Source organism: Doryrhamphus excisus, chromosome 3 (genome assembly GCF_030265055.1).
Source record: "Doryrhamphus excisus isolate RoL2022-K1 chromosome 3, RoL_Dexc_1.0, whole genome shotgun sequence".
Taxonomy (NCBI): domain Eukaryota; kingdom Metazoa; phylum Chordata; class Actinopteri; order Syngnathiformes; family Syngnathidae; genus Doryrhamphus; species Doryrhamphus excisus.
The window spans coordinates 20,541,681-20,555,018 of NC_080468.1; the positions used below are offsets into that span (position 1 = coordinate 20,541,681).

The 13,338-nt window shown below is 42.8% G+C and overlaps 1 protein-coding gene across 1 annotated transcript in view; it reads right to left on the reverse strand.

Annotated features, from left to right (window-relative positions):
* The window catches only part of efnb3b (ephrin-B3b), a 72,168-nt gene that overhangs the window by 30,661 nt on the left and 28,169 nt on the right, over nucleotides 1–13,338 (reverse strand). The window contains exon 2 of the mRNA XM_058066040.1: nucleotides 3,376–3,665. Within this exon, the coding sequence (XP_057922023.1) occupies nucleotides 3,376–3,665 (290 nt within the window). The remainder of the gene's footprint in view (nucleotides 1–3,375; nucleotides 3,666–13,338) is intronic.

Below are 13,338 nucleotides of genomic sequence, written 5' to 3' on the forward strand. Positions count from 1 at the left end.
CCATAGAGTGACTGTATACCTGACAAGAGGTCTCATGCCGTTGTTCTATGACGTGAAGTAAACAAACATGCATGCACATGCCAATAGCCACATGCTGGCAAGTTTGGTTCTGAATGGGAAATCTCACCATGTTTTAATCTTGTAACATATTATGACATGTGATTGAGTGCATATGTATACATATACGCTGTATCGGCCGATCCTTCCATATGAAACCTATGTTATCTACCGCTACAAATGTCAGAAAGTCAGCTACTGTCCCCTTTGCTCCGTTAGACTGACAGCTAGCAATCGAGGTGCATGTTCCACAACACGTACTACATAATCCTTTCAAAGCATTCTAGCTCCTTGTGAGCAATCAAAGATGTGATCTGCATGCTTGCATGTGTTCACGTTTGACATTTCTCCTCCAGTGGATATTTTGGCTGGTTCAGTCACCCTACTGGACTGTGTGTGTGTGTGTGTGTGTGTGTGTGTGTGTGTGTGTGATGAGGACAGCGGCTTACGTAAACTCTGACCTCATGTTATGAGTGAAAACATCCATCAGTGAGTATAACTAATCAATTTTGCCGCTCTTTCTCTCCCCTCCCCGGGGGTGCGGGAAGGAAAAGAAACGCTTTTAATGGGATTGGAGTAATCTGATTACAAAGCGCTGGCATCTGTAATACATTAGTGACCTTCCAAAACAAAGTAATTAGATGAGAAACTTTCTCCACGAGATTTGCAAATGAAGCCATTAGTACTTGTCAATGATGACGGCGCGGTAGCATGCTAACAACACGCGCTAACGAGTGGATTCAAAGCTAGCATGTTACGGACTTCCCGCTGCTGCTCCTCCACATGTTCACTCATACGGTCATCGGCGGCCTATATGAGCCCCTAAAAACAAGCCGTTAGACGAGGGCGTTATTAACAATCTGCCAGCCTCATTAAACGAGACACCGTAAGTGGCGTTCTTCGTTAAGGACGAGCCCAATTACAGCTCACATGTCATTATCAATAAGTTATCAGCGCCAGATGCTCGCCGCTTTAAGCTACTGCGCTCGCCAATGCCGCTATCCGCGTCGACTCATTCACATGTATGAGGGGAGGTGTGTGTGTGCACGCGTGTGACCTCTACCCTCTATTGATTATGGCTGGAGTTGTCAATCGATTGGTCTGGCCTGCATGTGTGGAGATAAAGATGATGAAGGAGTCACTTTGACTGACAGGTGAAGGCGCTGCAAGGTAAATAACTACAAATGTTATTTTGTTATTATTACTATTAGGGATGTCCTGATATCACTTTGTCAGGTTCGATACTGCAATTTTTATTGGCCACTACCGATACCAATCTACTTTTCTACTTTCTTGTTTGAGTGAAGTGGAACCTCAGTTGAAAATAAATATTCATTTGTGTAGTATTGGACATATTGGTTTATACTAATGAATAACAAGCGTTGCTTCAGGAAGAGCACATCAAGCTAGAGGAGGTGATACAGGGTCACTGTGGCAACCACAGATGCTATTTTAATCCATGAAGCTGTTATTTTACATACTATTCCTTTGCCATTCCCAAGTAGTCATCATTGCACTGTTGTTTTCAATTATGAATGGCTGCCAGTGTTTTCTTCCTTCACTCTTGTTTTGTTTAGCTTTGTGCAAATGTGGCTCGCTTGTATTTTGACTCAAATATTTATACGACTTCAGAATGCCTGAATGAAAACAAAAAGATGACGGAACGGTGAGTTACCCGACGCAAAGCAGCTCTCTCTTCCTTCTGCTCCCCCCCACCCCCCCTCTCTCTCCACACATGAGAGGAAGTGAACAGAGCGTGTGCACACCTGAGTGCATCCCGCATGCGTGGGAGGAGGGAATCAAACGACTCACTCTTGCACTCTTGAGGTGTTTTTGCATCCTGTTTGCACAAAAAAACCTGCTCCTAAAAAATACAACACAAATGAAACAACCGACAGGTTTCTGGGGAATCTCCGTCCACTGCGATCACCGGGTCCTGGAGCAGCCAGAACAAGCTGCTCCGAATCAAGCAAAACACCTTTTTGCGGTCACCGCAAAGTCTGAATAGAACAATAAACATGCCCCAGGCTTGGCACAGCTGCAGAGCATGACAAAAGACACACACACACACAAACACTTAAAATGACACAAAACACACTAGAAGGATCAAACTGCATAGCTTCTGAAATACACACCTCATACTAGGTATGCCAGTATTTTGTTGTTGAATGCCATGTTGTTTGGTCTAGAGACGGTGCCACTGAGGAAAAGACAGGAAGTAGAACTGGAGGTAGCAGAGATGAGGATGCTGAGGTTCCCATTGGGAGTGACCAGGATGGATAGGATCAGGAACGAGTACATCACATGTTAGAGGCCTTGGAGATAAAGTCAGAGAGGCCAGACTGAGATGGTTTGGACATGTTAAGAGGAAAGATGGTGAATATTTTGGTAGAGGGATTTTGCGTTTAGAGCTGCCAGGTAGGAGGCGTAGAAGAAGACCAAAGAGGAAGTTTATGGATATTGGATGGAGGAGATTGAATTGCTGTGGCCACCCCTGAAGGGAAAATCCCAAGGAGACGTATACCAGTATTTTGGCATTAAGATCCATGTATTCATATGCAAAGAAATTACCCATTTTGTTGGATGAATGTTCTGTACTGAAACTGGCCCCCATGTTACATCACATGAAAGTAGCATCTGCATCTAGCACTACTGGATAATACATAACACGGCATCAAAAAATACTTCAAATGGAAACTATTATTATTAGTGTGTTATTTACTGTAGTTACTATATTTCATTTGCCGTAAAGCCATGGCGACGATAAACCGGAATAAAACTGTGAATGCCAATGACTTGTCTTTCTGGATTTAATCTCGCACAAGATGAGACAGTAATGTTGCACACAGTATACCAATTCTCTCTGACAAACACAATTAGTCCACTTTCCAATGACGCACGGAACCATGATTGGGAATACTGGGGAAATATCGTGACAGTATGTAGCTCCACATTTTGTATATTTATCCTTTTCATTCAAAGAGAACTACACAAACGATTATGTTTGTCATTTTTTAGGCTGTGGGCGGTCTGCACTGAAAAAAATAAAAATGAAAAAGTGGTGCAAACAGCACACAAGTTTCCGTTTTTGTTCCAAACATTCTTTACGATGCCAGCGTCATTTTTTACAGCGTATTTGTCTGCTGTCTGGATCACACAAGGACCTCATTAGTCTTAAATGCACCCGTACAATCTCAACGACCATCAGTGTGATAAACAAACACACTCAAGCACAATCAGACATCAAGCGTGCAATCACAACAAAGCCTTGATCACACCCACGCACACACACACACACACACACACGCATGTACTCACCGATGATGTAGTAGTCGTGCATGCTCTTGAACTCGTGGCCCCACAGGTTGGGCGAGAACTCCTGGAACTTGATGGTGAAGCGGCGTTCCCTGGTGGGCTCGTCGCACGTCAGGACAATGTTGGGCGCGCCCATCACTTCGCAGCGGTCTGCCTGCTCCCGCGACGACACCAGGTACAGCTTGTAGAACTCGTACTCCGGCGTGGAGCGGATTGTGTCTAGGGGAGGGCAAATCAGGTCCAGCCGGTCGCCAATCTGAGGATAGAGGACGTAGCCCTTATCGTCCCGGAACCTGGCGAGAGAAAACAGGAAGAAAGTTTTTTTTTCAAAAGTGAACAACACAGTAAATGTGCTAGCGTGCTAGCGTGGACCACTAGCCACCGTGTTCTCATTGATGCAGTCTTCATCTCAGGTTAAAATAAAGCAAAACAACAACAACAAGAAAAAAGCCAGCGATGCGTTTAGTCAGTGAGTGTCAAGAAGCAGTCGGTTTCCAAGCGAATGCTCCCTGACAGACGCAATGATGGGAACACACAGACGGGGAGGCCCCGAGCTGCTTTACCATTCCCTTTGTTGTGCTGTTTTGTCCATTAAATATACACAATCACTAAGCACAAACACATGGCGCATCAAAACTGTCAAAAATGACATCCAAAACAATACAAGTGGGGCCTCGTTTGGATCAGTAAAGCTTCCAAGTGTTTCCTCGTTATCATGCATTATGGTAAAAATGAAAAAAAAAAAACAAAAGTCTACTGGGAAGTCACCGCTCCATTTGAGGTCACTTTGGGTTATCAGGGACAATCAGACTCAAGAGCCAGTAGGCCTCGGCGTCAGTCAGCACATCCTTGACCTCCTCTCACCAGCCAGAACCGGCACACACACACACACACACACACACACACACACACACTTTATTTTTAGTCTGGGGCCCAAACATGGCGGTGTTTCCTCAGGCCTCACACACACACAGGACCCACACGGATGCCCTTCACGAAACACACTCTTATAATAACAAGCGCCTTTTACTTCCTGCACGATGCATTCACAGACAGTCGTATCTGGAAGGTACCATGAGTCACACTCAAGTTGCACTGCACAAAGGCAACACACACACACACACACAGGGGAGGATGTGAGGAGTTGAAAGGTAAAATGCCAACGGGCCGCAAAGAAAAAAAAAAATAAAAAAATGAGCCTCTCTGCAGTGCATTATGGGTATACGTTAAAGGTTCACCATTATGCAAAAGTGACTTTTTAGTAACGACCAGTCCAGGGTGTACGCCACCTCTCGCCAGCTCATTAGGGTCACAGGGGTATGCTGGAGCCTATCCCAGCTGACTTCAGGAGGCGGGGTTTACCATGGACTGGTGGCCAGCCAATCACAGGGCACATATAGACAAACAACCATTCACACTCACATTCATACCTATGGATAATTTGGAGTCGCTAATTAACCTAGCATGGTTTTGGAATGTGGGAGGAAACCGGAGTACCCGGAGAAAACCCACACACGGGGAGAACATGCAAACGCCACATAGAGATGCCGTAGCGGAGATTCGATCCCCTGATTTTGACGTGTGGCCAACATGCTAACCACTTGTGTGGCCACAGTGTAAACAGTCATGCAAATAAAGAAAACACACACAATGAGAAGGTGTATCCAAACCTGTGGCCTGTACTGTATGTCCCTTGACAAAAATGTGTCGCCTCCCTTACTTGTTTGCTCTACTTTTAAAACAAGAGTCTTAAAATAAAGCTCCGCCGACTATCCATCAGTCACCTACAGACGCCAAAACTGTAAGTTTAATCATGTTGTTTTTCCTCAGCGAATAGGCTAACCTAGCATGATGTTGCTGTTGAAATGTTAGCACCGTAGCTTACCTAGCTAATGTTTCAGCTTTTGTAGACACACACTGTCGGAGGCTAGCATGGACAAACACAGCTTGTTAGCATTAAAGCTAATTACAGCCAGTGCTGTAAGTTTAATCATGTTGTTTTTCTTCAGCGAATAGGCTAACCTAGCATGATGTTGCTGTTCAAATGTTAGCACCGTAGCTCACCTAGCTAATGTTTCAGCTTCTTGTAGACATACGCTCTGTCGGAGGGCTAGCGTGGACAAACACAGCTTGTTAGCATTAAAGCTAATTACAGCCAGTGCTGTAAGTTTAATCATGTTGTTTTTCGTCAGCGAATAGGCTAACCTAGCATGATGTTGCTGTTCAAATGTTAGCACCGTAGCTCACCTAGCTAATGTTTCAGCTTCTTGTAGACACACACTGTCGGACGCTAGCGTGGACAAACACAGCTTGTTAGCATTAAAGCTAATTACAGCCAGTGCTGTAAGTTTAATCATGTTGTTTTTCTTCAGCGAATAGGCTAACCTAGCATGATGTTGCTGTTGAAATGTTAGCACCGTAGCTCATCTAGCTAATGTTTCAGCTTCTTGTAGACACACGCTCTGTCGGAGGGCTAGCGTGGACAAACACAGCTTGTTAGCATTAAAGCTAATTACAGCCAGTGCTGCAAGTTTAATCATGTTGTTTTTCTTCAGCGAATAGGCGAACCTAGCATGATGTTGCTGTTCAAATGTTAGCACCATAGCTCACCTAGCTAATGTTTCAGCTTTTGTAGACACACACTGTCGGAGGCTAGCATGGACAAACACAGCTTGTTAGCATTAAAGCTAATTACAGCCAGTGCTGTAAGTTTAATCATGTTGTTTTTCGTCAGCGAATAGGCTAACCTAGCATGATGTTGCTGTTGAAATGTTAGCACCGTAGCTCACCTAGCTAATGTTTCAGCTTCTTGTAGACACACGCTCTGTCGGAGGGCTAGCGTGGACAAACACAGCTTGTTAGCATTAAAGCTAATTACAGCCAGTGCTGTAAGTTTAATCATGTTGTTTTTCTTCAGCGAATAGGCTAACCTAGCATGATGTTGCTGTTCAAATGTTAGCACCGTAGCTCACCTAGCTAATGTTTCAGCTTCTTGTAGACACACGCTCTGTCGGAGGGCTAGCGTGGACAAACACAGCTTGTTAGCATTAAAGCTAATTACAGCCAGTGCTGTAAGTTTAATCATGTTGTTTTTCTTCAGCGAATAGGCTAACCTAGCATGATGTTGCTGTTCAAATGTTAGCACCGTAGCTCACCTAGCTAATGTTTCAGCTTTTATAGACACACACTGTCGGAGGCTAGCATGGACAAACACAGCTTGTTAGCATTAAAGCTAATTACAGCCAGTGCTGTAAGTTTAATCATGTTGTTTTTCTTCAGTGAATAGGCTAACCTAGCATGATGTTGCTGTTGAAATGTTAGCACCGTAGCTCACCTAGCTAATGTTTCAGCTTCTTGTAGACACACGCTCTGTCGGAGGGCTAGCGTGGACAAACACAGCTTGTTAGCATTAAAGCTAATTACAGCCAGTGCTGTAAGTTTAATCATGTTGTTTTTCTTCAGCAAATAGGCTAACCTAGCATGATGTTGCTGTTCAAATGTTAGCACCGTAGCTCACCTAGCTAATGTTTCAGCTTTTGTAGACACACACTGTCGGAGGCTAGCATGGACAAACACAGCTTGTTAGCATTAAAGCTAATTACAGCCAGTGCTGTAAGTTTAATCATGTTGTTTTTCTTCAGCGAATAGGCTAACCTAGCATGATGTTGCTGTTCAAATGTTAGCACCGTAGCTCACCTAGCTAATGTTTCAGCTTTTGTAGACACACACTGTCGGAGGCTAGCATGGACAAACACAGCTTGTTAGCATTAAAGCTAATTACAGCCAGTGCTGTAAGTTTAATCATGTTGTTTTTCTTCAGCGAATAGGCTAACCTAGCATGATGTTGCTGTTGAAATGTTAGCACCGTAGCTCACCTAGCTAATGTTTCAGCTTTTGTAGACACACACTGTCGGAGGCTAGCATGGACAAACACAGCTTGTTAGCATTAAAGCTAATTACAGCCAGTGCTGTAAGTTTAATCATGTTGTTTTTCTTCAGCGAATAGGCGAACCTAGCATGATGTTGCTGTTCAAATGTTAGCACCGTAGCTCACCTAGCTAATGTTTCAGCTTCTTGTAGACACACGCTCTGTCGGAGGGCTAGCGTGGACAAACACAGCTTGTTAGCATTAAAGCTAGAAACACGCAAAACTGTTTGTTCCTTGTAGAGCATACTAAAAGTAGTTTTATAATGTCTAAAAAATACACTACTGTGGCACCTATGGGACCTTAAACCATGTATTACCTCTATTAGCACTATTAGCTATAGTAATCTATAGTAACCTCTATTAGCACTAGTAATAGCTGCTATTACTGGTATATCGCCAATCAAAGACATTTTACACAACTTAATGCATCCGGTTTTCGGGGAAGTTGGAGGTCAAGGTGTCCCAAAACTTTTGTCGGTATCAACTTTCCAAGAATCCTGAGCAACATTTCATCTTCCTTTCACTCCGCCTTAGCTCTTTTCCTCCCCCTCCATAGTCAACAATGGAGTCATTCAAGTGGCCGCACTTTGAAACATGGTGTGTGTGTGTGGGGGGGGGGGTCGTAGGGAGGCAGAGGTGAAACTGATGGATTTTTTTTTTTTTTTGATGGGCAGTGTTACAAAGAAGGCAGCGGGCTTCTTTTCTTCCCTGGGCTGAAACATCATTTTTTCACCCTGCTGTGACCTCTGTGACCCCCCCCCCCCCCCAACTGTCCATCCCCCTTACTACAAAAAAAAACCCCTTTATGCTTCGTGCTTCCCAGCTGCTTCTCCACACACTCTTAAAAATATTCCAAAAACTGCATCCGTTTTTTTTCTTGACGGACGGCTTGAAGATTTCCAAAATTCCACAGCGGGAATCCGAGCCGAGTCCGAAGCTGAGCACACAGGTGCCTCTAACGCACGGCACACAGGTGCATCTCCGAATCCTACATTGTCCTACTTGCCCTTGAACGCATCACTCTCGCAGTAGGTGGAGCCAGAAAAGCACGGATCTATCAGGGAACAATAAATGATGGCGACGCTCTCCTCTTTAGATTTATGGCATCCTCTCGGCGTAAAGCTGTCCTCTCTAATGTTACGGTGGAATCACATACACACATTTAATGTACACACAGCGTCAAAAGCACAGCAGGGGAGTGAGCGTACTAAAGGCCGGTAAACCGATCATCTACAGGAGGCAAGCCTACACGCACGCTGAGCTGCAACACCTGCAGGCTGTCTAGTAGCCGCCTGATCTAACTAGCAAACCAAAAAATACCTTCCTTACACATTTTATGGAACAATAATAATACAAATAAAATATCAAGTAGAAGCATGACAAAAAAGGAACTTTTAAGAAAAATATTATTCCAAGCCTGGATTGACTCACATGCAGGGGTGGAGAAAAGACACGCTAGCAGCTGTTAGCATTTTCCACAGCAATCACAGAAGTCTAATGGGGAACACATGCTAGGGAATATGTAATACATAGGAACACACATTCAATAATCCCTCTTTGACACAACAGTGGGAAAAGCAGGACGGCGGTCTTCCAGATTGGAGCCTATACTACTTCTCAAATGTTGGTGTGCAACTTCCTGGTTTGGGATAGAACTGAAGACTTGTCAATTTTCATAAAACTGTTTGACGGGAAGCGGTGCAAGCTGAGTTGTTGGATTTTGGGAGCGATCCAGACTTCCATCAATGTGAAAAAGATGGGAATCCCTATATAATGCACACAAAAGACCTCAGGACTTGGGTTAATCTACTTGTACTTTTTTTTTTATCTAATTGCAGCTTTAAAAAGCTATGAACATTAAAAAATTCACAACAAACTTGCAAGCATGGAATGATACCTATAAAAAAACATACGTGAAGATAAAAAAAAAAGACATGCTGGTTGCAGAGTCTTGGTAATGGTAAAGGTAATGGTAATGGTAATGGTATTATTTCATTTGAACATGCATCAGATTACAATTGAGTGCATCACATAATCAGTTCCCAGTTCCACATGTCCAAAAGGAGTAGGAAGAAGCAAAGCTTATTAAATCCTACGCCTCCATCTTTGGGGAAAAAATATTTAAAAAATCAAAACACAATAAAAAAAATAATTAGTATTATATTTAAAAATATACAAGGTGATATAGCAACATATAGCAAGTTGCACACAAACAAATTATAGCCCATAAAGTTTTGTCATCTAAATAATCCATGCCTATAATATTATGACTGCACCTTGTACAAGTGGAGACCCAAGCCCAGCGTCCATTAGTGCACATGGGGCAGACAGGCGGCTTTAAATATCCATAATGGTTATTAGTGTCTTCATTAAAGAAGCATATAGCCTGCAGAGGAACAGCACAAGTGCTCTCTGAGTGTGTGTGCACAGAGACCGACATTTGTAGAAATGGAAGAGAAAGGCTTGTAATGGAAATAAATGAGAGGTTGAGTCTCTGTAAAAAGGGTCCAGATCCTCTCAGAACATTTCTATTATAGAGGCACCACTGAGAGGAGATGAGCGTACGATCAATGAAAACCAGGAGGAGGAGGGAGACGCACTGAAAGCAGTAAGCCATTGCAGTAAAACTATTACTTTCACCGTATAATTCGTACATTTGATGGTGGAAAAAAAAGGAAGTGAGAGTAAAGCGTGTACTTCTCTGACCTCTGCTAGGTAGGGAAGTGACCTGGACCGTGTATGGACATCTTCAATCAACAGGGTTCTTTGGCCGACAACTGGAAGCATTGTACATTTTTTATAGAAATGATCATCAATATAATAATGCATCAAATCAATCATTGAGCTAGTTAAGGCTGCAATAACTCCATCCTAAACTTTCCACTCCTGCATATTTTGGTTTTATTAACTCATTCGATCCCAGCCATTTGTCAAAAGACAACCCCTTGGGTTTATATACGTACATGCATTTTAGATGATTTCAAGGCACATACAGTATTGTGCTTCATGGCTATATAAACCAAATGAAAGGTTAGACTCCCGTCTTTTATCTATACCTTTTTCCCTTCTTTAGTAATCAGCAGTAGAACATAGGAAACATAGGAACATAGGAAAGGGTGAAAAAATACATTTCAAAAAACAAAAATACAAAAAAAAATACAAAATTAATAAAATAAAGTTAAAAAAAAATTCAATTATATTAGGAAAGCAGGAAGTGAACAAATGTAACAGTTACTGATTGTAAAAGTACCAGATGGAGGGGTAGGATTTAATAAGCTTTGCTTCTTCCTACTCCTTTTGGACATGTGGAACTGGGAACTGATTATGTGATGCATTCAATTGTAATCCGATGCATGTTTAAATGAGATAAAACCATTACCATCAAAATAACTATTTTTCTTTTCCCAAATATCACACCAATAATTATAGAGTTCTTACATTTTGAACTAAATTGTGCGTATGCAGGTGTAAAAATTTCCCTACAATGCGTAGCCTTTCGCATGCTACACTCCTCCATGCTCTACCACTTCCGCCTTGCTGTCGAGTGTGTTTTAACATGCAAAAGATCCATGCCGAGCTTTTATCAAATGCACTTCTGCCGCCTTGTGGCCGTTTTTATGGCTTCATACTGTGTGTAAGAACGTAAAAATAATAAGCCTTTGGGATCGTGAGTTTGGGTTTATAAAAATGTAAATAATGTGTCTTTGGTATGGAATGAGTTTTCAAAAAACTATGACAAAAAGAGCATACAAACAACAACCAAAATAATAAAGTTGACATTTGTGTTATGTGGGATATTGTTGACAAGATTTGATGTGGTGAAAGCAAAAAATAATGTAATGTGAATGTAACGTATACAGTCATCCCTCGTTTAACGCTGTTAATTGGCTCTCGACCCGACTGCGATAAGTGAGCTTCCACGAAGTAGGATTCAATATTAATGAATGGAATATTTTCATAGTTTGAGCAGATAAAAACCTGTTAACGACCATCTTTAGAGCCCTGTAGTCAAGAAATAACACCCCTATAGTCTCCTTTACCTCCTATTGTTCTCTGCTGACACCATATCGCTAATGCACAGCTACAGGGAGCTAATGCTACTGCAGGGAGATAAGAGACGGGCTAAAAACTGCAATTTTAAAAACTGCAGACTAAAACACGATTGGCTATGTCAGCGTCTGATTCCGCCTCAAATGGCAGCCGCACATGAAAAGTCGGGTGTCAAAGTGGACGGACGGCGGCAAAACAGAACGAGCACGAGCGCGAGCGGCCAACTTTAAGAACACGGAGGTTGACGAGAAGTCAGCCGGCGCTGCAAAGCCCTCAGGAATGTTGGTGGTGAGAGCGCAACGACAGCGGCGCTAATAGCTTCCATGTGGAGGGGGGGACGCAGGGAAGGGGCGGAGTCGGAAAGGTATACACATGCAGGGATGCGGAATAGCAGTTTGAATAGTGATTTGCACCGCGGGACTTTGAAGGTAACATTGCCCTTGTCATCCCCTTTTCTGTGTCCCTCGGCGGCGAGGAATGCTGCGGCGTCGGTGTCACATCCAGTAGAAATCACAGCACAGTTGCAGGATGGAGCCATGCTGGATGCCTTGGCATTTGCAAAGAGCACACACACACACACACACACACACACACACCCTTCCCTTCCCGTGTTGCGGTGCTCCTGCTGAGTTCAATGCACAGCGTTCGACACAATGCAGCAGATGAGCGCGTCACATTAAGTTGAAGCTAAGGAGGAGGACTTCTTCTTCTCTTTGAGTGCAGCAGCCATATTCAGGTCAGGAGGAACTTTTTCCTCCGTCTGTCTTTGTCGCTGCCATCATCATCATCATCACGCACTTCCTCATTTGCATTCTTCCTATTCCTGACTTTTTTTTTTGTTTTCATGATGTGTGTTTTTTCATGTTCTTCTCGCTCCCCGCATCTAGCAGCTCACAACTTTTGTTCACAGCGTCTTTGCCACTCTGCGTTCCAGACGCTCCGTGCTCTGCATCTCATCTTCCTACCGCCGCCTTCCTCCTCCTCCTCCTCCTCCTCATCCTCCTCCTTCATCCTGCACTTCCTCTTACGTTCAAATTAACTGAAGACAATCAACAAGCCACAAATGCTAACGTTCAGACTAAAATAAGCTTTAAAGTGATAAATGAAGAATTCCTGAAAGCAAAACGTCAATTTATCTTTTTTTTTTTTTAACAAGGTGACCTTTGATCTTAAACATTACAAAACCGCAAGGTGCTTGCTGTGGTAACAACCTAGAACAGGGGTGGGCAAACAACGGCCCGGGGGCCACATACGGCCCGCCAATCAATTGAATTCGGCCCGCCAGTTGTTTTCTAAGTATTTGAACTTTTAACATAAGTTGGATGTCTTATGCAGTAAAAAAAAAAAAAAAAAAAATTGTAAAATTAAATTTCGTAGTTTGATGTGGTTTGATGTTTAAAGTGCTTGTGAAAAAAGGGACATGAGAACATATAGCTAATGGTATAGATAAAATTCGACAAATAATTCAAGGTGGACTGTTTGAATTATAAACGTACAATAGTGTGTGTGTTAAATGTGTATATATTCTGCCCCCACCCCCCCCCCCCCCCACCCCCTCCCCGGACATTTATGTTAGCTCAACGTGGCCCACGAGTCAAAAAGTTTGCCCACCCCTGACCTAGAACTATTTAAAATATAGCAGATTATCTATGTTTTTGTTTGTTTTCATTTGTGTGTAATTCATAAAAGTGTGCAATTAGAAATAAAAACACATAATTGATATATAAAGTGTAATTATTCAAATCATTTGAAGTTCTAAAAATAACTAGCTGGGCTATTAAAACACCAAAAATCGTGTTGAATGGTGCATGAGTGCTGCCAGCACTGGGGGAGCTGCGGTTTAATGGTTGGAAAGATGCATTCCAACATGTACGTGTACCCAAACACACCTCCGAAGATGACAGCGGCCTTTGCTCGGGAAGCTGAAGGTATCTTGGTGTCAAATTAAATATATTCTTAGTCTATACTACTTTTTTTTTCCATCAATT